Source organism: Pseudopipra pipra, chromosome 2 (assembly GCF_036250125.1).
Source record: "Pseudopipra pipra isolate bDixPip1 chromosome 2, bDixPip1.hap1, whole genome shotgun sequence".
Taxonomy (NCBI): domain Eukaryota; kingdom Metazoa; phylum Chordata; class Aves; order Passeriformes; family Pipridae; genus Pseudopipra; species Pseudopipra pipra.
Genome location: NC_087550.1, coordinates 68,574,144 through 68,598,546, shown reverse-complemented (window position 1 = coordinate 68,598,546; position 24,403 = coordinate 68,574,144). Strand labels below are relative to the sequence as shown.

The window sequence follows — 24,403 nt, the reverse complement described above, 5'->3', positions numbered from 1 at the left end:
ACTTGGAGCACATGATTTTGCTGAATCTCTCCATTTATCTCCCTGATGCTTTCTTCCTTTTTTAAAACCTGTATATAATTCAGTTGACCTTTGCACAAGGATTATATTAAATGTTACCCCACTTCTACCTTTTTCCTTTCTTGTACTTTATCAAAACATTGAGATTTTATACTCCCTCCTTCCAAGAAGCAACATACTTGAGCTCATCCCGTTGATCATCAGGGTCATCACCTTCTCTTGCATTTAGTTTTGAAGATCCTTTACCTTCATTCCCCCACACAAATCTAGACCATATTGTAAATTTTGTAGATTACTTTGAACATAAATCAATATGGGGAACACACAATTGTGCCAGCATTCTTTTCAAAATAAACGGTATATCTGAGAAGTCACTCCGAAAACTAAGTTTCAAAATAGGCAATTAAGTGCAATTGTGTAGAGTTTTTAGAAATATATGCAAAACCACAAAAACATGCAGCTGTTAGTTTGCCCAGAAATAGTTCAACAGCATTATAAAAAAATTTTTAAAAATATGTATAAAGCCTATTATTTGTTTCAGCTAAGCTGCAGCAACCATGGCAACTCACAGTTAGTACTGTTTTTCAAGACATTACCAAAATTCACTTTACTGCCTGATGCTTCTTTGCCATTATTAAATATTTCCAAAACTGTTGTCCTTTTTACTCCCAACTCTCACACCTAACTGGAGTATTTCAACATGCCCTCTTCCCACACACAGATGTTAGAGGTAACTTTTTAGAACAGCCCTCAATACTGACCCATTTATTCCCACAAAGCATTGCTCAGACCCTCTGCTCCATCTCCAGATTTGAGTAAACAAGTTATTGCAATGGAGGTCAAGGTGAAAAATTTTCCATTGACCAACTACTCCACAGCAACTACCTATGTGCACTCTCTTACACTCAACCCTCTGGATTAATACAGTTGTTCAATTTGGATAAATTCAGAGGCAGTCCCTTGGGAAGGACTAGGATTTGGCAGACAAATTTGCTTGCTCAGAGAGACAGGAGATTTTTACAGCCTCTATATACACAGAAGAGGAAAAAAACACCCCAACCATCTCCTTCATTCAATCTCCTCCCTTGGTCCATGCCCAGGGAAAGATCTAGTAAATGTAATGCTTTGTTATTTTTGTGTCAAGCAAACAGGTGATGATACATAATAAGCAAAACAGTTTACCGCAACTTATAACACTCAAAAGCAAGGTTTATTGAATTTCTCAGGGTGTGCAAAATAAGATAAAAAAACAGAACTCAAGTCTATACTGCATAATTTATACCAGATATTTGACAACAAAAACATCCTCTGGTAAAGCAAAAATATGACTGACAGTAACTTACACTGGGTATTGCTGTGTTCACGCCTGTGCTAACATCCAATGTCACCAGTAGAAATAGGTATCTGCTCAGCTGCTGCTGTTATAACACATACACAGAAAACAATTCAGCGCAGAGATGACTCAGAGTTAGCAGCAGAAGCTACAGATGCATTATTCACGGCCTGTGAATGGGAAGTAATCTGGGATTCAGTCCGCTCCAGTCACCATCTCTTCAGGAAAGCAAAGACCCATAAATATGAGGTATATGCATGAGGATAGATATCCTCTGGAGAAGAGGCAGACCCTCTGCATTTTGAGGGTGCGTGGGATTTGTACTGGGAGACACTTCAGATTTCTGATGGCTCGTTTTTTCCTCAAGAGCAATTCCAATGTAGAGCACTTCCAACGTAGTGTTGGCCAAACTATTGCACAGGAGGGCATAGAATAGGGGCAGTGTCTATGCCAGCCCCTCTTTTTATTCTCAGCTTTTGTTGTATTATTAAAGAAAAAATGCTTTTTTTGTTCTTGTGCAATTTAATGTGGGATTACTAAAAGCAGAGTTTTTAGTCATAAAGTCATAGAGCTAGGACTTTGCTTTGTCCACCTCTATCAATAAATATAATTTTTTTCCAAAGATGAAAAAATTGAGGTACAAGGTAATCACAGCTTATTCCATGATACACATTTTGGAAACAAATTAAAGTGACACTGGAATTTTTCCTTAAGTAAATCACTACTGCATGACTGAATAATTTAGTTTAGTCTCTACATTTGGAATAAAACCTTTAAAGAACTGTTGGGTTTTCTCAGCAATATTTTGGCAAAATATTTCATGAGCAAATAAGAAGCTCTGAAAAAAAATATAATGCTTCCTTTTTGGAATTTTACCGTATTTTCCTCTATGTTTCTTCATGTTACCCTAGCAACACAGAGCACAACATCACTCATCACACAGAGAACAACAGTATGAAACACAGACTGAACCTGACTTCTCTCTACTAGTCAGTTCTCCATTAACTTAGGGTGATCAAATATGCCCAAAAGAAGTGAGGCATGCAAGTAGAACCGAACTTTATAATTTCATATGTTTTCTTGATCTGTCTGCATTTATAAAAACATATTTAGAGCCAGGAAAGAGCTCTTCACTTAATGAAAAGTCAACTATTAATCAATGCAAACTTATCAGAAAAGAATAATGAAAGAGGATGTATTCCCTTAAATAGCTCTCCCCGATGACATGGCATGAAGTAACAATACCATTTAAAACAAAAACAAGATACAAAAACTGAGTAAAGTGTAGTATTCTCGCAAAAATGTGCCTTTCTGTTTTAGAGAATGGACAAGATGCAAGACAAATACATATTTTCCATATCGGCTGCAATTCCCACCTCCCATCCTCAGCTCTTGCAACATCCACAAGTAAAAGAGCTCCTTAAAGAGGCAACTATTCTGATTGAGGTTCCTTATGGCTTCAGAATTATTTCTATAACTTTTGAAATGTCTAAATTCAATTTGTTGTCATCAATAATATTGGATAAGTATTAGCTTTCTTAGTTAGCTTCTTTGGGGGAAAAAGAATTTGTCCACTGCAATAGAAAACAGTGTTTTTAAAGCTACTTAGAGCAGCCAAGTCAGAGGGTATTTTTAAACATTTGCTCAAAACATTAAGGGTTTTGGGCCAGGGTTTCTGGCCAAGTTTTTAATGTTGGAAAAATGAATGCTCCTTTACTGTAAAGTGAGAGAATGGGTAAAAGTCCAAATACTTGCTTTGCCAGAACGCTAGAAAGCCTGTGTGGGAAGCAAAAAAGGAGGGGTGGGGGAGGAGAAAAGTTAAGCTAGTCTGACCATATACCTCTGAAGCTGAAACATTTATATCCATTCTGAGCGTCCCAACATACTGAAACCAAATGTGCTATTAGTCATTTAGGAGTTTCTGTTGTAAAGTTAGAGGAGTCTGAGAATAAAAACTTGAACAAAATTAATGATATGGGAAAACAATCCTAGCCAGGGAACTACAGATGATCTCACACCTCTCTTTCACCAGTACTCATGAAGTATGTAGCAAAACTGATGACTGAGGGGGGAAAAAAGCTTAATACACTAATTAAGACATCACCAAAATGCTCCAACAAGCTATTACAACTAAGTCTGGTGGTAGAGGGAGGGAGTGGAACAAAATTATTCGATTCTGCTCCAAGTGAGGCCATGGCAATATTCCCAACATCTTTAACGAGTGCATGAGTAAATGCTAAATTAGGAATCTTCGTTCTCACAAGAAAGAAGATACTATATGCACCAACTCTTGGAAATTACAGTTAGCCATTTGCAGAATTTCACCAACCGTCTAACCAGATGAAGCACTGGAGAAGTAGGCTCCTTAAAACAAACATGGTGGTTGTAAGCAATCCTCCTCAGAAATCAATCAAACTTCAGAGCCAAGACAACACAAAAGTAACCCTCGGGCTCTTGAAGAGGTTATTCTATAAATTTTTCTTCCAACAATCCTTGTGATTTCCAAATGAAGACCAGGCACTCTTTTTCACCCAGGTAAGGGCAAATAAAACCTTGAGACTCTCACCTAGGAATCCACAGCTTCTGAAAACTAAGGATGTTTCAAACCTCCTGTGAATGGCAATTATTATTGCATTTAATCATTGTAAAGATTACTAAACTAATGGTTAAACTGCAAAGTTTATGACATTTATGGCACCAGTTTGCTACAAGTCTCAGCTTCCCATGGGACAGTATGCATGCTGCATTAGCGACTGCTACATCCAGACCTGCTACCTTGGAATTGTCTGTGGCAGAAGCCCTTTTGAGCTCAAGCTTTTGGTCCTCTTTGATTAAGAAATCCCAACAGCAACAGTGCACTCACTATATTCATTGTTTTACAATTCAGTGAAAAGCCGAGACTTTATCATCCCCCAATTAAGATTGATAATCTAGACAGGATGAAAAATTAAAAGACAATTCAATAAAACTAATCAGGTGTTTCTCCTCTGTACACTTAATTCTACCTGAAACAAATTACAACTGGGGAAGAATCACACATCAAGTAATCTCAGAGGTCTCATCATCCATGTGCACCTTGCAACAGTAAGACTCAATAATTTCCAAGGATTTTCCTCCTCAGGCTAACAGAGCTACAAGTAGAAATTAACTCAGTGCAGTGGAGGAATATCCAGTAGCATCCTCTAATGAGGAAAGCACACATCAGTCTCTGCTGATGGCTCAGGAATAGGTTGTCAAACCGCAGCAAAACTCATCTGTCCCTTGACAGGAAGGTAACCACTATAAAGTACAGGAGAAAAGAACAGGATGAATATACCTTCACCCCCTGATCCACAGACATCACACACAGATGATAAGCTTGAGCATTATCATCAAGTTTGGATGCCAGATGGCAAACTGTTGACCACTTTATCCACACAACACTGGAAGCGTTTTACAATATACTTCCACTTTCTTGCTGCATAGTGTTAGACAGGTGGAAAAGGCCATGAAAAACCAGCTGGAGTGCTCTTAATATATTATCCTCTCTACATTTCAGTGTAGATGTAATTAGTGGCCCACTTAACCTGCTAGGGTATATATCTTAAAAATAAATTTAAGAGAAGTCCCTGTCAAAGATGGGGTTTTTTAATCAAGTAAAGGCACAAAGACATACAACAGTCTTTGAAATACATTTATGGCAGAGTAGTATAGCATACAAGTTTTCTAAGATACTAAAAAAATAGCTTATACTGCAGTGTAAGTTAGGCAAGCCTCATCTTTAGTAACAGAAATCAGTACTATCAAAAACAGCTCATGATATAACAAATCAGCCATCTGTTTGGCACTAATTTTTGGAAAGACACTGATTCAAAACCACTGCAATAGTCAGATATTTATTTCTCAAAGGGAAAGAAGATAAATATGAAGTCCACTGCCACTCCACATTTAAAACTCTTCACTTGGAAAACAGTGCATTGAATACATGTAAAAATATGTACCCCAAAATTTTTTTCAGGTAGGAAAGAATCCGTGGAAGCTTCTGCTAGGGAAAGAAATCCAGAACTGTTGCATGAACTCTAGACAGAATTTCAAGTATGTAATTACTTGAAATATTATGAAAAGTAATATAGTTATTACCTAAGGCCCTAAAGGAAAAACCCTGACACATGATAGGTACACAGGTGAATATATTTGAACTTATTTTGCATAATGAAGTTACCAACAAAAAACATGCAATGCTTCAAAAAGGAAAGCCACCAGGAAAAGAATAATAAAATAAAAGCACAGAGGTATTATTCTTTGCAAAGAGACAAAATTAACTGTTGTCAAATGCACACCCAAATTTATTCTTGTGTTAAGGAATGACATTGAAATTTTAGCATTGATGAATGCTGATAGCATGGAAATCAGACTGGATGTGAAGTAAAGAGGCTGTTTAAAGTACATAAATGCACATTTAAATTGTCTGTGATTATTTTAATTTGTAAAATCTTATATGCACTCATTTTGAATGTCATACCAATTCCCCTCAAAAATACGCTCACTAGCACACTCATGATTCCAGAGCAACTTACAGAAATAAAAACTGTTTTGAAATTCTAGTTCCTTCACAAAGGCTTTTATTTTTGCTAATTTTGGCTTGCATAAGGGATCCTGTGTTTCATGGGTACAACCAAGCTTTACCAAAGTGCTTTCACAAATTGAAGACTGGCCAGGGAGCACCACCAGTGGTAAGAGAGCTTTAGTCAAACCAAAAAGCAATTCTCTATGAAAAATTAAACATATAATTATCCAATGTATTTACTCTCTTAAATAATTAATTTTATTGCAGGTACAAAGATTAGAATGGACTGCATCTTGCTTTATTTAATTAGACAACTTCTTTTCTTCTCTCCCTCTTCTACAAGTCTTAAATTGACCATCTATAGCCAGTTTGTCTTATACTTTTCTCTTTGTTTTTCTATCTTGTTGTGTTGACCATCACAAAGAGCCACATGCATTCAAATTCTGGCTATAAATTAATCTCTGCTGTATGCTCCACCACCAATGAAAGTGCAAGGTAATTTTTTCTAATAATTACTCACTAATTATTTTTCTGTATGTAAGAATCAGGGCATTACACACCTTAATAGCCAAATGCATGAAAACCTGTACAACTACCTCCTGTAATAGCATTAAAGACTAACCTTTCATAACTGTCATTTGCCCCCTACTTCAAAGTGTGCACTCTTTGATACTGACCCAGTGTTGCTGTTTGTTTTGTGAGTTGCCTGGCAGAGACATCTGAGCAATAGAGAGTGAAAACAGTGCGAAAGCATCTTTACTGGGTATCCCAAATTAGCTGAAGAGTTATCAGAAGGCTATTCCAAACCACAGCAGCGGTGGCACGCAGACCACTGACAACCAAGGAACAAGAAACCAAGAAGATTCTACCTCCTCTCCATTTACAGTAAAAGCAGATTCTAGACTTTTTTACAGGTAAAGTAAAAAAAAAAACAAAAAACCTTCATTACGATTTTTCTGAAACTGAAGGGAGTCCTCATAATTTAAAACTACACTAACAAAAAAGTCACATTACCAAGAGTTGAAGTAACCTGACCTAATTAGCTGGACTACTCTCTCTCGTGGGCGAAAGCAGCAAAAAACCCATAGTTCAGTAGTTTTCTTCCACTGTTTTCACTGCTTCTTACTCTAGCTTTTTGAGGACAGTCTCTCCTATAACTGCAGATGCACAAATAACAGGAACATGTTCCATTAAATGTTGCATGCCAAAATCTACATGCAATTAAACCTAACCAAACAGTTTCTAGGAGCTTGAACATATTTGCTTTCCTGACAAAAATTCTGCAAACAAAAGCTCCTTCTATAAGTAATGTACACGTGCCTTTGGTACGTGTCCATCAAAAGGATTCCTTCCCTGGGAGATAAAAGCAGGCTTCTCTCTCTCTCTCCTGACTTGATCAGACAGTAATAAGCCATTTTTAAATAATGGAAACCACGGAAACATATTCCTGAGCAACAGTTGACAAGAATAAATGTCCAGTGTTCGCTGCTTCCCCACCTCTCCTGAACCATAATTAAGCTAGAATCATAGAGTCGTTTAAGACCTTTAAGATTACTGAATCTGACCATTAATCTAGCACTGCCAATTCCATCACTAAACCATGTCTCCACATGCCATATCTACAAGTCTTAAATATCTCCAGGGATGGTGACTCCACCATTTCCTTGGACAGCCTGTTCAAATGTTTCACAACCCCTTTGCTGAAGAAATTTTTCCTGATATCCAATGTAAACCTCCCCTGGCATAACTTGAGGCCATTTCTTCTTGGCCTGTCGCTTGTTCCTAGTGAGAAAAGACTGACATCCACTTTGCTATAATCTCCTTTCAGGTAGTTGTAGAGAGCAATAAGGTCCTCCCCGAGCCTCATTTTCTCCAGGCTAAACCACCCCAGCTCCCTCAGTCTCTCTTCATCAGGCTGGTGCTCCAGACCCTTCACCAGCTTCGTTGCCCTTCTCTGGTCGTTCTCTAGCACCTTAATGTCTTTCTTGTAGAGAGGGACCCAAAACTGAACAGAGGATTTGAAGTGTGGCCTCACCAATGCCAAGTACAGGGGGACAATTACTGCCCTAGTCCTGCTGGCCAAACTATTTCTGATACAAACCAGGATGCCACGGGCTTTCTTGGCCACCTGGGCACACTGCTGGCTCTTGTCCAGCCTGCTGTTGACCAGCACCCCAGGTCATTTTCCGCTGAGCAACTTTCCAGCCACTCCTCCCCAAGCACTGCATGTTGCGACCCAAATGCAGGACCTGGCACTTTACTGTGTTGAATCTCATCCAATTGGCCTCAACCCATCAATCCCACCTATCCAGACTGCTCTGTAGAGCCTTCCTACCCTCCACAGATCAACACTCCTGCCCAGCTTGGTGTCATCTGCAAACTGACCAGGAGTGCAACTTGCCCAGCTTCCTCCCTTCTCTGCCATTTCACTCCAGTGCCCCACGGTCTAAACACACTTTGAGAAAACCAAGAAGCCTCAGTCTTTATCATTCCAGCTTTCCTCCTGTTAAATCTCATGCTGTCCATTAAAGGAAGTTTAACAAGCAACTTGGCAGACACTTGACACAGCATAAGCATAAATACCTGCCTTAGTCCTCCTGGGCTGGCAGCCTGGTGCACAGCTGAGAGCAGCTACTGCGCACCCATTGCTCACATGGTACCAAGCAAGCAAAGCTCAGGCACTCAGACTCGTGCTGTTTGGTGCCACCATTCCCTGGATTCAGAGATTTAAAATCTTATCCAATCAATGAAATAAAATACTGAACAAAAAAAAGAAGTAATTTACAAGTGATATCACATCATTTTATCATGATCACCATACTACATTACAGAAATCTCCAGTTATCCAGGTAGAGGTTATTTATCAAACTAGCTTGCTGAACATATTCACGAGTTATTCAAATAGTATTAGAGAAAACTGAAATCTAACTAAGGAATTTGTTTACTGCTGAAAGAGGAAAATGCTTCAGAAAGACAAAATGTTGTTTATAAAAAGAAAAGTATCCTTTTGCAAGAGATTCTTTTCCTCTTGAAGGAATGAAAAAATCACAGTGAAATGGTAAATACTAGTAAACCACCAGTGCTAAGTGACTTTTGTATGATTTCTTAACAGCAGCCAACATTCAATACCAGAGGCAAGCTCAGATTTCAAAGAATAAAATGTTCTGCACAGAGAGAAGAGAGGGTTTTGCAGGGCAAGCACAGCAGAGGAGTATCATTACCAATGCATCTTATTCTGCGCTTATTCAACCCGTGTGGGCGTGCCTTCTACATAACCATCTGATGTGTGATCTTACAGTTACATTTCCAATGCCAAAATCAGTAACAAAAGCCTCTTAAATTAACTCATTCTTTTAGAGCAAAAGTAGGTTTTAAGTAATGATGCTGAATATAGTATATGCAAATACATGTACCAGCTTATTTCAGCCATTCTTATTCATTATTCTGATGAAGCTTTTAGTAAAATTTCAAATAGTTTAATGAAAAAACATAATATGTTAAATTATTAATAATTCATGATAATATTTTTCCCTGTGATTGCACAACCCAGTCACATATCGAAATAGTCAGATACTTGTCTAGGTTAAGAGACCCACTGTGATTTTATTCATCTTTCCAGATAGCTCTGCATACAATGTTCCACACTTGCTAAAGCTTAACAATGGTAGATTGCTTAATTGATTTATCAAATCAAAATAATTCCCTCCATAAAATTTATGTCTGATTTTTTTTCCTTAGTTTTCCTTCTTGGAGGAGTTTATCATAGATCTACAGAAGTTAAAAACAGCTTGCACTGCATGTAACCTTTTCAAAACCACAGACACAAACATCCACATGGGGCCAGATCAAAAAATTCTCTGTAGTCCAGTATCCCACCCTCCCACGTAATCCCAAGAGGTTGCCTAAGGAAGAGTAAAAATAGAGCAGGCAAGATGCTTCTCCCTCATGGACTTTGCAAGATAGATGTGGTTCCCCATTCTAAGTTACTCTTAAAAGATTTCCCTTCTTTGAACTTCTCCAGTACTGCTTGAACACAAATAAACTTCATCATCCACAGTATCTATTGGCAAGGAAGCCCTACTGCCCCTTCATTTGGTTCATTGATTATTCATATAACATGGGATGTAGTGACTAGTTGAATCACTTGTCCATGCCATCTGCTGGGGGTTTTCTGTTTACTTGTTTGTTTTAAGCTTGCTACTTTGTCCAGCTCTATCCTTCATCCATCATTCTCTTTCAGGCTCAGGACTCTCAGCGTGATGAACTAAATACACAGCAGAAGCTATTCCTACATTTGGTCAGAGAAATGCCATGAGGATGAAGATATTCCAGTTCCATAGGTCTGAATTTGGGGAAGTGAAGTGAGAGAGTGAGAAAAGGGAAACTGATCAAAGTCCAAAGCTTCATATGGTATTACAACACCAGAAAATTCCAGATTAACCACAGCAGCATAGCAATGTGCCATTTTTTTCCTATTCCTAATACTTGTTTCTGGATAGGTTTCTGGGGGGATGGGTTTGTTGGTTTTTGGGGGGGTTGGTTTTTTGTTTGTTGGTTGGTTTTTTGGTTTGGTTGGTTTTTTGTTTGGGGTTTTGGTTTTTTGTTTGTTTGGTTGTTGGTTTGGGTTTTTTGACTGGCACTGAATACTGAATAGATACCTTTACGAAACTCTTACAAAACTCCTGACCTCATTATCTCAGGCCTGAGCAGCATCTGCTATTCCAGAACTCATCATTTTGTGTATAAAATTGGAATTGTTCTGATTTTCCTGTTCTCATTTAAGCAACCAAAGTTTTCTTCTATTTTATACATATTCTGAAAAAAAAGTTAACCTGAAAAAAACAATTCAAAGCTGTTTACTGCAGTATCCAACACTGGCAAATTTGGAGAAATTAGGATTAGGTTTTGGAATTGTACAGTAATTCCCTACTGCACAGATCTGTGTTGAAAATACATCACATCTTCGAGTCAAACCATACATAAATATACTGTTCCTTCTGTTAACTCAGGCATTTTTAGCTAGTGCTTTACCAAGTACATCCCTCACCCCAGAAAATTATCCCAGTTGAGGGCATCTTAACAAACATCAGGTCACAGAGTTAAAAAGAATACATTACCGCATCATAAATCTGACAAGCGTATTTCAGTGGTTATTCACAGGGAACAAGTGGCTGTCTGTAATTTAATAGCCTTTGCAAAAGCAGAAGTATTTTGAACTTAGACTCCCTTTCCCCACCCCAGTTAAATATTTTATCATATACTGCATTGGAATCCACGTCAGTTGATGCGTATCTGTACAAACTGGGTTCAAAGGTGTGTATGTGTTTACACTTACAGGACATTTTTTCTAGAAGGTAAAGGAAAGAAGAAATATCACCTGCATTAGTCAACCTTCTTACTCCAGTTTAAGCATTCAGCTACAGCAGCTTTCAAAATTTTTGTTTCTGAGTCAGTTTCTGATACTGTGCTCCCTCCCCGAGCAGACAGGAATGCAGGCAGGGGATACATACGTCAGAGGGCAGGGCTGTGGGGAGGACTGGCTCTGCAGGAACTTCATATGACATTCAGCAAGGACAAAGACCAAGTCCTGCTCCTGGGATGAACCTAACTCTTGCGACTGCAGAGTGGGGCAGGGAGTCGGGCCTAGAGGTCCTTCTGGGCCGAACGCCAGCCAGCAGCGAACACTGGCAACAGTGGTTAACAGCACCCAGGGCTGTACGAAACGGTACGTGGCCATACAAAATGGAGTGTGGCCAGAAGGCTAACAGATCTAATCATTCTCCCTTTCCTCAGCACTTATTATGCCACGTCTATAATGGTGCTGTTCCCAGTTTGGCATCCTGCAGTACAGGAAAGACACTGATAAAGCAGAGCAAGTTGAGTGAAGATCACCATAATGGTCAGGGCTGGAGATCCTGAGCTTGATCCTCCAGCTTGTTCAGTCTGGAGAACAGTCCTCCAGTCGGGTTTTCTTTTGTTGTTGTTGTTGGCTTTTTTTTTTTTCCCTTTTGTTTCTTAAAGACAACAGACCTCTATAATTTAAAAGAAACATGAAGAGATCATGCCTTTGTGTGGTTAAGCTTGGCTGCTATCTAGCACTCTTCATTTCCACCTCTCTGCTCCTTCTTATCATCTAACCATGTGGTGAGACATTATTTCATTTAGCTGGTTTCAGTGACAACATGAAAACAACCCTGCAATCCTCTGGAAATGCGCTTTATAAGAATATTTGAATTCGTTATTGCATTACCAATTGCTTTTTGTAGTATTCACAGTATAAAATCCATTAATGGCACTTTTACTATAAGTAGTAATTAATTAAGCAGTAATAATACTTTGAATTGAAACCTCTGAAAGCTCATGAATAAAAATGGCCAAAAGTAGGGTTATGTACGAAGTAGGATTGAGAAGTGTTAATACGCTGTTCAGCTTTACTTTCTCTATTTACAGAGTATGGTTAATTGGCAAACTTCTGTATCCATGGAAAACTTCAAGAAGTCAGCTTCCCCCACTATTTAAATATAGAAGCTCTTCCTGTTGAGTTGTCTGCAGAAAAACTAACTGCTCTTCAGCAATTTAGCAGTAAAATACAATTAAAAATAATAAAATAGTAAATTTGCATATATGTTTCTGTTTAATTTATATTAACTAACACAAGCTTATCCTTTTTATAAGTCCTTCAGCTTCCAACATCAGACACAGAAACTTTTCTGTATGGAAGAAAAAAAGAATTACCACCAACAAATGCATATTTTTTGTTTACTTTCTTTGGTAGCTCACTGCTACTCATCCAAAATCCTTTCCTCTCTCTCCTGCATTGTTTTATAAACTACGTTTTATCCTGGTATGTTAGGGGATTAAAAGGAATACAGGTGCCTAAGGTTTAGATGGATTCCCATGGGAATCCTGAAAGGTTAGAGAAACTTCTCTTAACACAAATGGTGAAAAATTATTGTAAAGGTTTTTAGTAATAATGTACCCCCTACTCCAAAAAATAGTTACCCCAGAGATACTTTTAAAATGTAATAGGATCAAAAATGAGGACTTTAAACAAACCAACACCATTCAGCAGAAAGCTACAGTAATCTAGTAACAGTATATGAATTCCAATATAAGGCTATGAATCTATGCCATTAGAGATACCTGAATTGCTTTCAATACAACTAACACACAATAAATGTATTTTTTTTTTCCAAATTTGTTCAGACTCCTCCTGTATACTTATAGGTACAGGTATAGAACTCCAGAGTTTTTCATTCTTACAGCAGAATCATCTTCACAAAATAGATAAATGGTAAAATCAAACACTATCAAAAGTATAATCTCATAAAGGAAGTATAAATTATTAACTGTTAAATTACTCAGCAGCAAAAATGATTTATCTCAAACATTTTTCATAATGGTCAGAAAATTCACAGATAAAACAGAAAGGTTAAATAGCACCACACCCAACACTTTTATAGACTCTGCACTGAAGAGGTGAACATAACTTTCTAGCAGGTATAGTCCAAAGTCTGGAACATATTTTATTGCCTACAACGGTTTTACTGGAGTGATTTACAGTTTATGTAGATTAATAACATGAGCATGAATATTTTACACTTAAGCACAACAGTTTCACTAGACTGATACAATACACTCTTTTCATTTTCTTTATCTCTGCATATTGTTCTAAGTATTAATAAATGTTAAACTTGTGAAATGAATGATCTTGAAATTAGTTATATCATAAACAAAACAAATATAGAAATTTCAACGTTTAGAATATGTCTATCCCCAGGAAGTTAATATATTTCTATGACAATGCCCATAGCAAAAAGAGAATTTACACACAAAGTTGTAGGAACATTTCTAGAGTCATTCTGAAATGAGGGTGCTGCACTTTTCCATTTCAAGGGAACTGTCACTAGGAAACTCAGTTACCACAATAAAGGCCTATTACAACCACATGTGTAAAAAATGTTATTTCCCTGAATATAAATGGAGAAACAGCAGCATTCATTGTTCTAAATAAGTTTTGGTTAAATGGTTTGCATTTCAACTTTCAAGACCCACAAAAAGCTGTCTTTTATTCCTTTCATCTCAACTTGAATTGAAAGATAGTTTCTAAAATGCCCAAGCCTTTGTGATGATTGACTCTTCAGTCACATAGGTATAAGCTGGAGAATTTACACAGGTACAATTTTTGGGCTAACTGTTATTTTACTTCTTGCACTGAAGCACTTGGCTTTCATCCAGCTTTCCATCCAACACACAACTTTCTATTCTACACAAAATAAAAAGGCAGGAAAGGGTGGTTCTAGGTTGTGTGTTTAGTGTTTTGGTTGTTTTTTTTTATTTTGAAGCCAAATTAGAACTAAGTTTTTCAGCTCATTAAAATGTATGTTTCTTGGAAAAATCAGCACAGCAAATTCAGATTCAGTTCCATTATGCACTCTTATTATAAGCATTAAATTCTTGAGAAAAAAATATTTCAAGATGGTATAGTAATTCTAGAAACATATTAGATACGGAAGAAGACCTAAGTATGAATTCAGTACTATCAACAGCAAACACCAGCTCTGAGCTACCCACAAACTGACTTGCATTCTCTTTCCCTTCATTGCTGGGGGATTTTTTTGTTGTGGTTTCTTTTTTGTTGCTATTGTTCTTGGGGTGGGTTTTTTTGTTTGTTTTTCAGTATGCATTTTCAAGGTATTTGATGGTGTTTCTTTTGAGCAATTTATGGTAGCTCTTCCTGAAGGACAAAATAGGACATGAGTCCCAAAACAGTGTCTCATCATCACATCTCAAGCTTTCAGGTAGCTCACCAGCCAGACAGTTTAAAAAGTTGAGTGATACTGGTAAAGCAACTCTAAAAAAGTCCTCTCCAAAATACAAATTTCTAAGGCCACTGATGACAGTTCTCCACTCAAAAAGACCATATTTCAGGGATTTCTATGCATATTGCTTTCTTCAGTGGTCTACCTGACATTGCTAACGTTCATTCCATAGAACAGAAATTTCACTTCGCCTTTGTTGACCCTGCAAAAGAAAGTACCCTGAGCAGGAAACACAAGTGGAATCAGGAAACGCAGCATATTCCCCAGGACTAGACAGGAAGAAAATTCAAGTCACAAGAAACATCAACTTCTGTTTAAAAAAAAAAAATTTCTAATGAAAACTAATATCTACTATAGAGTGAAATAGTGCTCTTGGGTGTTACCTACCACAAGAACAGGAATTTGCTAAGGGACTGAGCTTAGCACTGGAAGGAGTTACACCTGCATTCAACTCCTCTCTGCTACTTCTTCACTCTTACTTTTAGGAATCCTATTAGACCTGCACATTTAGTGGTTGGCCCAAAAGGACAAGATAAGCAATTTCATCACTGAAAGAAGGCACTGGCGGTATTGTAATTCAAATTATAGGATAAAGAAGATAGGTGCTAGAGGATGCTTTGTGTTTGGCTTAACTCACTGCTAGAAGGTTTCCCTCCTGACAACCCCTAAAAGGAGAGAGTTGCTTAGTAAGAGACAAGAGTTGGGATGTACAAGGTAGTGAGATTCTGTATGTATGCTTAAAATAGTTAATGTTGCTATACTAGTTAACCCTTATATAATCAGAACACTCGATGAAGGGTATCCTTCTCCAAATGGATCAAGAGATGCAGAATATGTGCTTAAAGCCACATCACACAGTAACAATTTCATTTTTTGCAGGCTTTACTTTGAAAGCATCATTCTCTGAACAACTTTTTTTGGTGGTATTTCAAATTCAGAAAGTATTCTCTCTCAACTGAAATAGACAGCGTGTCTCAAAAATTCAGCTGAAATGCAGGAACACAAGGATGAACACGGCATATAACAGTTGTCACTTCTCTCCAGTTGGCTTTAGTTATATAGAGCTTTATGCTACAGAAAGCACAGCATTCAAATTTTTCCAGGATTGCTTTTTGCTTTAGAAAATCGGGGAAAAACATTGTGCTAAAGAAACATTAAATGGATAAGTTAAAAAGTACCCAAAATTTTGAAATGCCAGCACCAAAGTCAGAGCTCTGTTATTTCATCTCATGTAGGCACTTAATCTCATTTCAGCAAGACTTCTCCAGCAGGATTTTCTGTTTACTTTATATGATTTACACTTTATTTAGTGTGCAAGACTGATAATGAATATCTGAAAAAGTACAGAGTAGCAAAAAGATGAAGGCCTTATAAAAATACTAAGTTCTATAAGGTGATGAGATACTTCCAGCTAACTTTGGGAACAATCACAGAATGGTTTGGGTTGGAAGGGACCTTAAAGATCATCTAGTTCCAACCCCTCTGCCACAGGCAGATACACCTTCCACTAGACCAGGTTGCTCAAAGCCCCATTCAATCTGGCCTTAAACACTTCCAGGGATGGAGCACCCACAGCTTCTCTGAGAATCCTGTTCCAGTATCTCACCACCCTCACAGGAAGAATTTCTTCCCAATATCTAAATGTAAACCTACCCTCTTTCAGTTTAAAGCCATTACTTCTTGTCCTGTCCTATGTAGCCTTGTGAAAAATCCCTCTCCATCTTTCTTGTAGGCCCCTTTTAGGTACTGGAAGGCTGCTATAAGGTCTCCCTGGGGCCTTCTCTTCTCCGGGATGAACAACGCTAACTCTCTCAACCTGTCTTCACATGAGAAGTGCTCCAGCCCTCTGATCATCTTCTATGGACTTGCTCCAGCAGGTTCATATCCTTATGTTGGGGGCCTCAGAGCTGGACACAGCACTCCAGGTGGGGTCTCAGTTTTTGAGTTTCATTCAAGGTATACTCTAAATATAACCCTGTAGCAATAATATTAATGGAAGCCAAGTATTTTAATTTGCTCTTTTATTGAAGAATGAAATTAGTACGGTAAAACTTCAACGTTAGAACTCAGAGGCTGTGTACCTTTAAAAAAAGTTTGCTATTTAGGATTTTGCAGTGAATTGTTTCTTGGGGGGGAGTTGGGTGTTTGTTTTGGTTTTTGGGATTTCTTTTTTTTTTCTTAGTTTAATATTCTAATCTGTTAACCCACCATTACTTGGATTTATTATTAGATTTTAATGAGATTCTTTAACTAGATACCTCATTTTACAGAATTATAATTTTTTTTCAGGTAGAATAATTAATTTGCTTGAAAGAAAAGACAAATTTGAGTTTACACTCTCAGTCTGATTGTTCAGGCTGCCTCCTTTAAAACTGATAACTGGGATAACAAACTCCATCAGAATTAAGTTTGGTGTCTGTCTATGAGAACTCTCATAGACTCCATGGTATGATTTTACTAATAACCCATCCACAGCTGGGAACAACTGGGTGTGTCACCCCTAAAGAACTGGGTAAGGAAGTGCTTAACGTTTTTAAATAGTAACCATGCTGACAACTGAGAGTCACTAAGCTCATATTACATTCTTACTTTGACAGAACTAAAAAAGAATCAAATTAAGACAATCTTGCATTAGTACAAATAAAAATAAACTCACAAAGTTCTGGGTTTTAAACTAACATCTGCTCCAATTAGAAATAATAAAATCCTAGAGTAATAAAAAAAACAAAAATCAAATATACTGAAAGAACTGAAGATGGACACATATGCATCTACACAAATAACTAGACACTGAACAAGATGATATGCATATGACTGCTGGACATGGTATGTGAGGAATAAGTCCATCTGGATGATTTTTCTTGAAACACATGACATATCACTGTAGTATACCATTGAGCAATGACTTCTGCAGATTTACAGAAAGACTGAACTATAAATCTCAGACATTAATCCCCACTCCCATTTTCCCTGGCAGAAAAAATCCTTCCATGCCAGTATACTTTTTCCACATCACCCAACGACTAATCTTGCTGAGCTGGCAAAGCATAAAGTTTGCAAGGCTTGGAGCAGCAACCAGTAATTTTAGACAGCCCTCTTCACACAAACTTCTAAACAATAAAATTTTAAGGAGCTTTTCCTTTGCAAAAAAGATAATCACATAATCACTTGGAACTGAGAGTCTGGGTATATAAGAGGATTCTTGCTTCTCGTATCCCAGATTACTTCTAGTAATTATAGAGGAGGGGTTTTCATCATAGCTATGCATCATCTCAGTTGCAATAGAAAACAAAATGCGACTGAAAGTTGTAGCCTCCTTACCAGATAGACAGATTATTTTCTTAGAACAGATTCTGTTCACGAGGAACAGTGGGTCTTTACCCTAACTCAGATGTCGCAAGAACACTTCATCACATACAAATAAAGAGTTTGGTATCTCTGAGTGGCTTCATGATGTTGTTGATTAGATGGGAGTGCTATCAGCAAAGCACATTCAGAAATAAAGGACAAAATAACTTTTCCTGCTGGAAAGGGAACATGTCCAGGTGGGACAGGATAGCAGTCTGAGATGCCAACAGCCTGAGGGCATATGACTTCCCACAAGGTAAAATGAGGAGATACCACACTTAACTGCCAGGCAGCAGAGACAGGAGAAGCAGACGGAACACCTCTTCACAGAGCTCATCCCCCTCAAAAGGTAGGTGTTCCTCCTGGGGACCTTCCCACCATCAGAGATGCCAGATCAACTGAAAAAGTCTACAGAAGGCAAAGTGCAACATGGACAGAGATGCAACCTCCCAGCCAGTGTGAGAGACTGGTTTTCCTCTGACATAAGATGACAACTCTCATGCCATCCTTAGAAACAGAAGTGGACCCACCCTTTTAATGGCACCCTCCTCTTATCTATTTTCCACATCTAAAGCAAATCAGGCACCTTGTCATACCTGACAGTACGTACATGTATCCTACCAGTGCTCTGCTCTCTGCCATACCATTCTGTGAAGCTGACTTTTTAAAGCATCAGTTTATTTAATCTATTTTGGGTAGATAAAAAGCATATGCTAATGGTGGCATAAGAACAGAACACAGCAGTCCTGCTGAGGTGTCAAAATACATACTGCTTCAAGCACACATTAATGTTATCCCATACAACACATTGCAGCTGTTTTGAGATGTGGGCAGTCAGCCTCAGGTAATAGCAGCAAAATGAATTTGCTTAGGAATGTCAAAAAGCCAGAAATTACATGCAATCTTTTATAAAAGCAGATAAAAAGTTTTCCTTCTTTGTGAGAAGAAATTATTTATTTCTAATTGTGAAACTAGAGTTAACAGAGGAAAACACAAAAGCAAGACATGAAATAGTACCCCTTTTCTGAGCCCTAGCATCCTTCAAGTTTTGAAGACATTTGTAATTCAGCTTGAATGTATGAAATTATTTATTTCTATTAAATAATAAAAGGACACATCAGACAAAATTCCTGATCAGAGAGCATTTCTCTCTTGATACACATATAACTCTCTCTGAAAATCCTCTGAAGACTAACTTGTCCTCTGGGTAACCAAATTATTTCTATAATTAACTTTCCACTGGACAAAGTTATCCTCATGTACCTTATTTCCTTCACTTCTTGGAATAAAATTTCCCTCCCGTCCCTCTTCAACCTCCTAAACATATCAAAAAGTGCTAGTACAGTTAGAGTACTATTTTACAGCTTGCTCAGATACAGAAGGTTTAAATTACTCTGTAAGCATTTTATACACACTGTGGGACTGTCATATGATACATAATGTGTGGAGAATCAAACTTACACTGAAACAAATTAAAAGAGCATGGTTATATGGCTGGCAGCTCTTTCAACGCTAACCCAGACCCCCCGCATTGCTGTCCATAAGAAGTACTCAATAGTTAAATCTGCTTTTTTGAAAAGCATTAATTAGACCATTGCTGAATAGATATGATGTAAAACCCCTTTAGCCTCATGACAACTTCAAATTCCAGCCTTACTCTCTGCTCAAGGAGCTGAGAAGGGAACTGGCGGTGCTGAAAGGACCCAAAAAAACCTCAGTTACAGATACACTGGATGAATTTCATGGCTGACCTCACTTGGGTGCCGTGGTTTAACGTAGGGACAAGTTGGACAACATAACTTGCACAACAGTTTGCTAGCTCGACCTCCCCAAAGTTTCAGTTTGTCGCTATTGACACTGTTGGAAGACCAACTCCTGACCGCCTCCAACTCTTCCCAGCTCTACCCTCAGAGCAAACCTCCACCAAAATAACTTTAGCAAGGGTTTTGTGGATAATTTAAGCATGGCAGAGGTTACCAACCCTCCGGCTTTTGGCATGACGTGGGGAACGAGCAGAGAGAATACCAACATCCTGGAAAGATGCCAAGTCCCTAAACACCAGATTAGTGAGAAATTACATTTCGGGTATGAGTCAAAGATTGGAAAACACACTGCCATATCAAGTATCAGACCTCAAAACAGTATGAATTTTCATTCTGAAACCAGGGAGAGAGCATGTCAACATTCTACCACCCGATCCACCTACAAGAGATTTCTTTCTAATTAAAGCAGTTACATGTCATTTCACAGTATTTTTTTACCTTGTATTTACAGAAGGATTACTGTCTGTTCCTCTTTAATAAAATTGGTAATTTAAGTCAGGAATCAATACTTAACATTTAACCTGACAGGTTTCCAGCAAAACTCACTAAAGCTTTTATTTTTATTTTATTTTTTTTGAGACAATAAATTCAGCCTTTATACTAACATAATAAAAACAGTTCATACTGTAACAAAGCACGACACATTTATCTTAAAACACCTGTCTATATAGTAAAATTACACCTTAATCTCTCAGAAACTGGTAATAAAATTCTTATTAGGAGACACAGCAGTCCTGAAATATGAGAATCCACTAATTATATTTCAGAACCAAACCACTGCTATTTCACAGAAAAACTCTTCTCCGTAAACATGACAGTTAGCCTGTGTGCAATTCAGTACTTAGTTTCTATGCACATCCTCTTTGACATAGGACATGGCATATGGTGACAAACATCTGATTAATATGTGGAGTGGAAAGACCAGCGATCCTTTAGGAACACCATACCTAACCCCAAATCCATATGGATAAGAATCAGAAATACCACCCCAGCCTGTCAGACTTTACATCAGTAATCACAAAACATAAAGAGAAGTGATGTTTTCCATATCATTTAACAGTTAATTTTGCTCCAAGTCTAAAATAACCTGAACAGTTTCCATCTCATATTAAATGTTGTAAATATTCATTAATAACTAGTTTGCTTCTAAGGTAAGTATTATAATAATACTTCATTTTTTAAATAACACTTTTGCAAGCCTTATCTACTAGTGTTAACAAGGCTTAAACCCTCACCACAGTATTCAGAACTGCTCATACCAGATTAAAAGAAGAATTTTCCATAGGCAAATTAAAAAAAAAAAAAAAGACCATGAAAGATCTTAGAGAGAGAAGGGAAAGGAGAAAATAAAACCACAAAACTCACTTGACTGTAACTCGATTGGACAAATCCTGAAGATCTCCTGGGTGAAAAAGCTGAGCTTCTTTCAGTCCAATATTTTCGCACGCCTTCAGAAAAACATTTATATTATCCTGAAAAGAGAAGTAGAAAGCAGTTGCTTAGTTAAAAGCACTAAGCAGGTTTTGCAAGATGATTAGTGCGAGCCTTTAAATGTCAAAGTCCAGCTCACGTAAATAATACTGAAAAAGCAATCTTCTGGATCATAAACGCTGGTCGTTTCACAGACACACAGTCAGGCTGGGCTGCGATCTCGGGGACTGAGGGGTATGTTAAAGATTACCTGGCATAAGGCAGTGGTGAGCCAGTAGGCAGCAATCTCCACTTTGATGTCAGCTCTGCTCAGCAAACAAACGCCCTCTTCCTAGCTTTGCACGACAAGCCTCACCTCTTGCCTTTAAAAATAACTCCAGCTACTGACATTCACCACCCAGAAACTCTTGGCAGGGAAGGGAGAAGAGGAGGGACATGCCGTTTCTATGCTCACAGACTGATGAGGGAACACTGCACCTGGAGTCTGGGTTTGGTTGCTGAGCAAAGCTCCAGAGAGACAGAAACCAAACTGTATTCAGGACTGCTGCTGCTTTACTTGAGGGGTTTTTTTCTCTCCTTGGAGTTCCTCCCCTTCCCGCCCTCCCCCCCTGCCCCCCCCACTCTCCCCGGCCCCAACCTCACACCAGTCTATAACAAAATATAGGTGCAGCACCCACTCCCTGCACCTGCTCCAGGATCAACTGACTCACAAGGGAAATGTTAAGAAAGAATTATTCCAACGATATATATAGATATTATACAACTTGTGTTCCCTTTCCACTTCATAAACAATAGGCAATAAGCAAGAAATTCCTTCTCGTTAAGGCGGAATGCTATCAACAACAAAAGAATGTGCCCTCTTGCGCACTTGCTCCCTTCAGCTGGAGCCAAAGGAAAAAGGTACACAAAGTTATTTAATTCATAAGCTGTGCACAGCCCTGCCATTAAGGGTTTGTAAGTCAAGGTAGTGGTATCAGAGTCTCACAGTGTGGAAAAGCTCTGCTTTAACAATTTAATACACTTTAAACTTCTTTTTTTTTTTTTTTTTACACAATCACAAGATGTAACAATTATTCCTTCATTAGGTATTTATTTTAAAAAAAATCTACAAAGAAAACAAGAGCTGCTTCTAATAGAGACTTCAGAAAGTAAACCAAACCTAAGAATCCCCACAACCTTCTGTTTTGAAGGTCCCTGGGATTCTAGTATTCCTTATCAGTCTGTAAACATGGTTTCATTCAAGGAAAATATTTGAACAAGCTATTCCCCATGCAGGTTGCGGGCTCTGTGTTACCACATCTGAAAGATCCCAAGTATCTCACAGCATGAAGGTTATGCCCCAAAGCCTGATGCGCGATGTGCCATGGTGGGGGCTGCTCTGCTGCAGGGAGATGCAACACTATGACAATGATGGGACACATGATGTGGTGGTAGGTGAGAGGAGGGGGCTGGAAAGGATGGAGGACAGGCAACCTCACCTCTGCCTGTGCACTAGGACCTGCAGTGCCCAGAGGGCTGCCTGCACATGTGGGCAAAGTAGCATTTCATGCTGTGGGGTGCAGCCTCAGAAGGGGCATTTACTTTTCCTTTCCATGCAATGCCCCTTTTCTCCTTTTCATTCCACATAGGGAAAGCTGGTGAGATGTGTCAACTTTATTCCCTTAATATTTGAGTGTCATATTAGTACCAAAACCCCAAGGACTTGAAAAGGCATCATTTCATCTGCATGGAAGAGGCCACAGGCTACAGTTCCAGTACAAGAAGAGAAACTACTTATTAAACAACAGATATTAGGTCAGTGTTAAGGGATCTAGGGAGTCCAAGAAACTGGCAGGTAAGGCACAAGAAGAAAGCAGCACAGCAGAAGGAATGAACAGCTGCAAGGCAATGAACTGAAGTGACACCAACACCAGTGAAGGCAACATGGTCTGATTGGTCTGACCTGTAGCCAAAACTCAGAGCAAACTCCCAAAGCAATGGGTTATGTCAACTAGTTAAGTGCAGAAAATGAGCATATTGTGCAGGTAAACAAGGAAGAAGAGTCAGATTTAGAGAAATAGATGCTGCCTACACCCTGAGAGCAATGAAAACAAAGCAGAGGAGATGCTCATCAGTGGATGCTTGTTGGCACATGAGAGAATTAATTTTGAAGGTGTCTCAGCAACTAAACCTATCAACATCAACCTCCTGATAAATCACACAGCCTGAGAACATCATCGCTGAGAGGAGTCAGGACCTTCAGAAACTGGGCCAGAGGCAGGGGGAGATAACATGGGAGGCAGAACACAGCTAGTCACAGCACTCACATGCAAGATAAAACATGGTTCAGAATCTCCCTTCCACCAGCTCCCAAGCCAGAAATTTGATCGCACCTGCCATCTTGTAAGTTAGTGCCCCAACATCAGCTCTGCTCCAGTCAGAGCCTGGAAATGACCCTCAGAGCATAAAGAGATGACACACAAGTGGCTGTTGCTCAGGTTTGGATATTGACACAAAAAGGTATTGTTTAAACAGATCAGCACTTCTAAATACCATCCTTGCCAAGTTATTCTTGACTGTCCCTAATCATTGTAGTAAATCAGCAAAGCTACAGGTCTCAAAATAGCTAGCAGCCATTTTAAACTCTACCAGAATAATGAATGTGAAGATGAATCTTAAATAGCACCACAGAAATAAGTAGAAAGAAATGACAAGTTATCAACCTTACAATTAGATATATCATTAGAAATGCAAACAGGACCATTTTTCAGTGATTAATGCACTCAAATATAGAAGCCATTACACTATGCCTTTTACCAATGCAACTGTACTTTAATGACATTAATGGTCACTACCATTTCAGCTTCAAAGGGTATACTGTAATCTGAACCTCACCACACTTAACAAAAATGGTTCTTTTTTAAACATTCAGAACTCAAAAGCCTGGAGAAGCACAATACATCAGAGCTATCTTCAGGTGCTGAAAGTCATCAAAGTGATGTGCTTGAGGAAGAAAGATTCATACTTGTGTCCAGCACTCTCCTCTGCCACCAAGGTATTCCCAGTCTCCATAAGTGAGGGCAGACCATTTAAATTTAAGACA

At 38.4% G+C, this 24,403-nt stretch overlaps 1 protein-coding gene across 17 annotated transcripts in view; it reads right to left on the bottom strand.

Annotated features, from left to right (window-relative positions):
* The window catches only part of LMO7 (LIM domain 7), a 131,130-nt gene that overhangs the window by 51,175 nt on the left and 55,552 nt on the right, over positions 1-24,403 (bottom strand). For all 17 annotated transcript variants that reach the window (XM_064645914.1, XM_064645915.1, XM_064645916.1 and 14 more), the window contains one exon: positions 21,256-21,362. In XM_064645914.1, the coding sequence (XP_064501984.1) occupies positions 21,256-21,362 (107 nt within the window). The remainder of the gene's footprint in view (positions 1-21,255; positions 21,363-24,403) is intronic.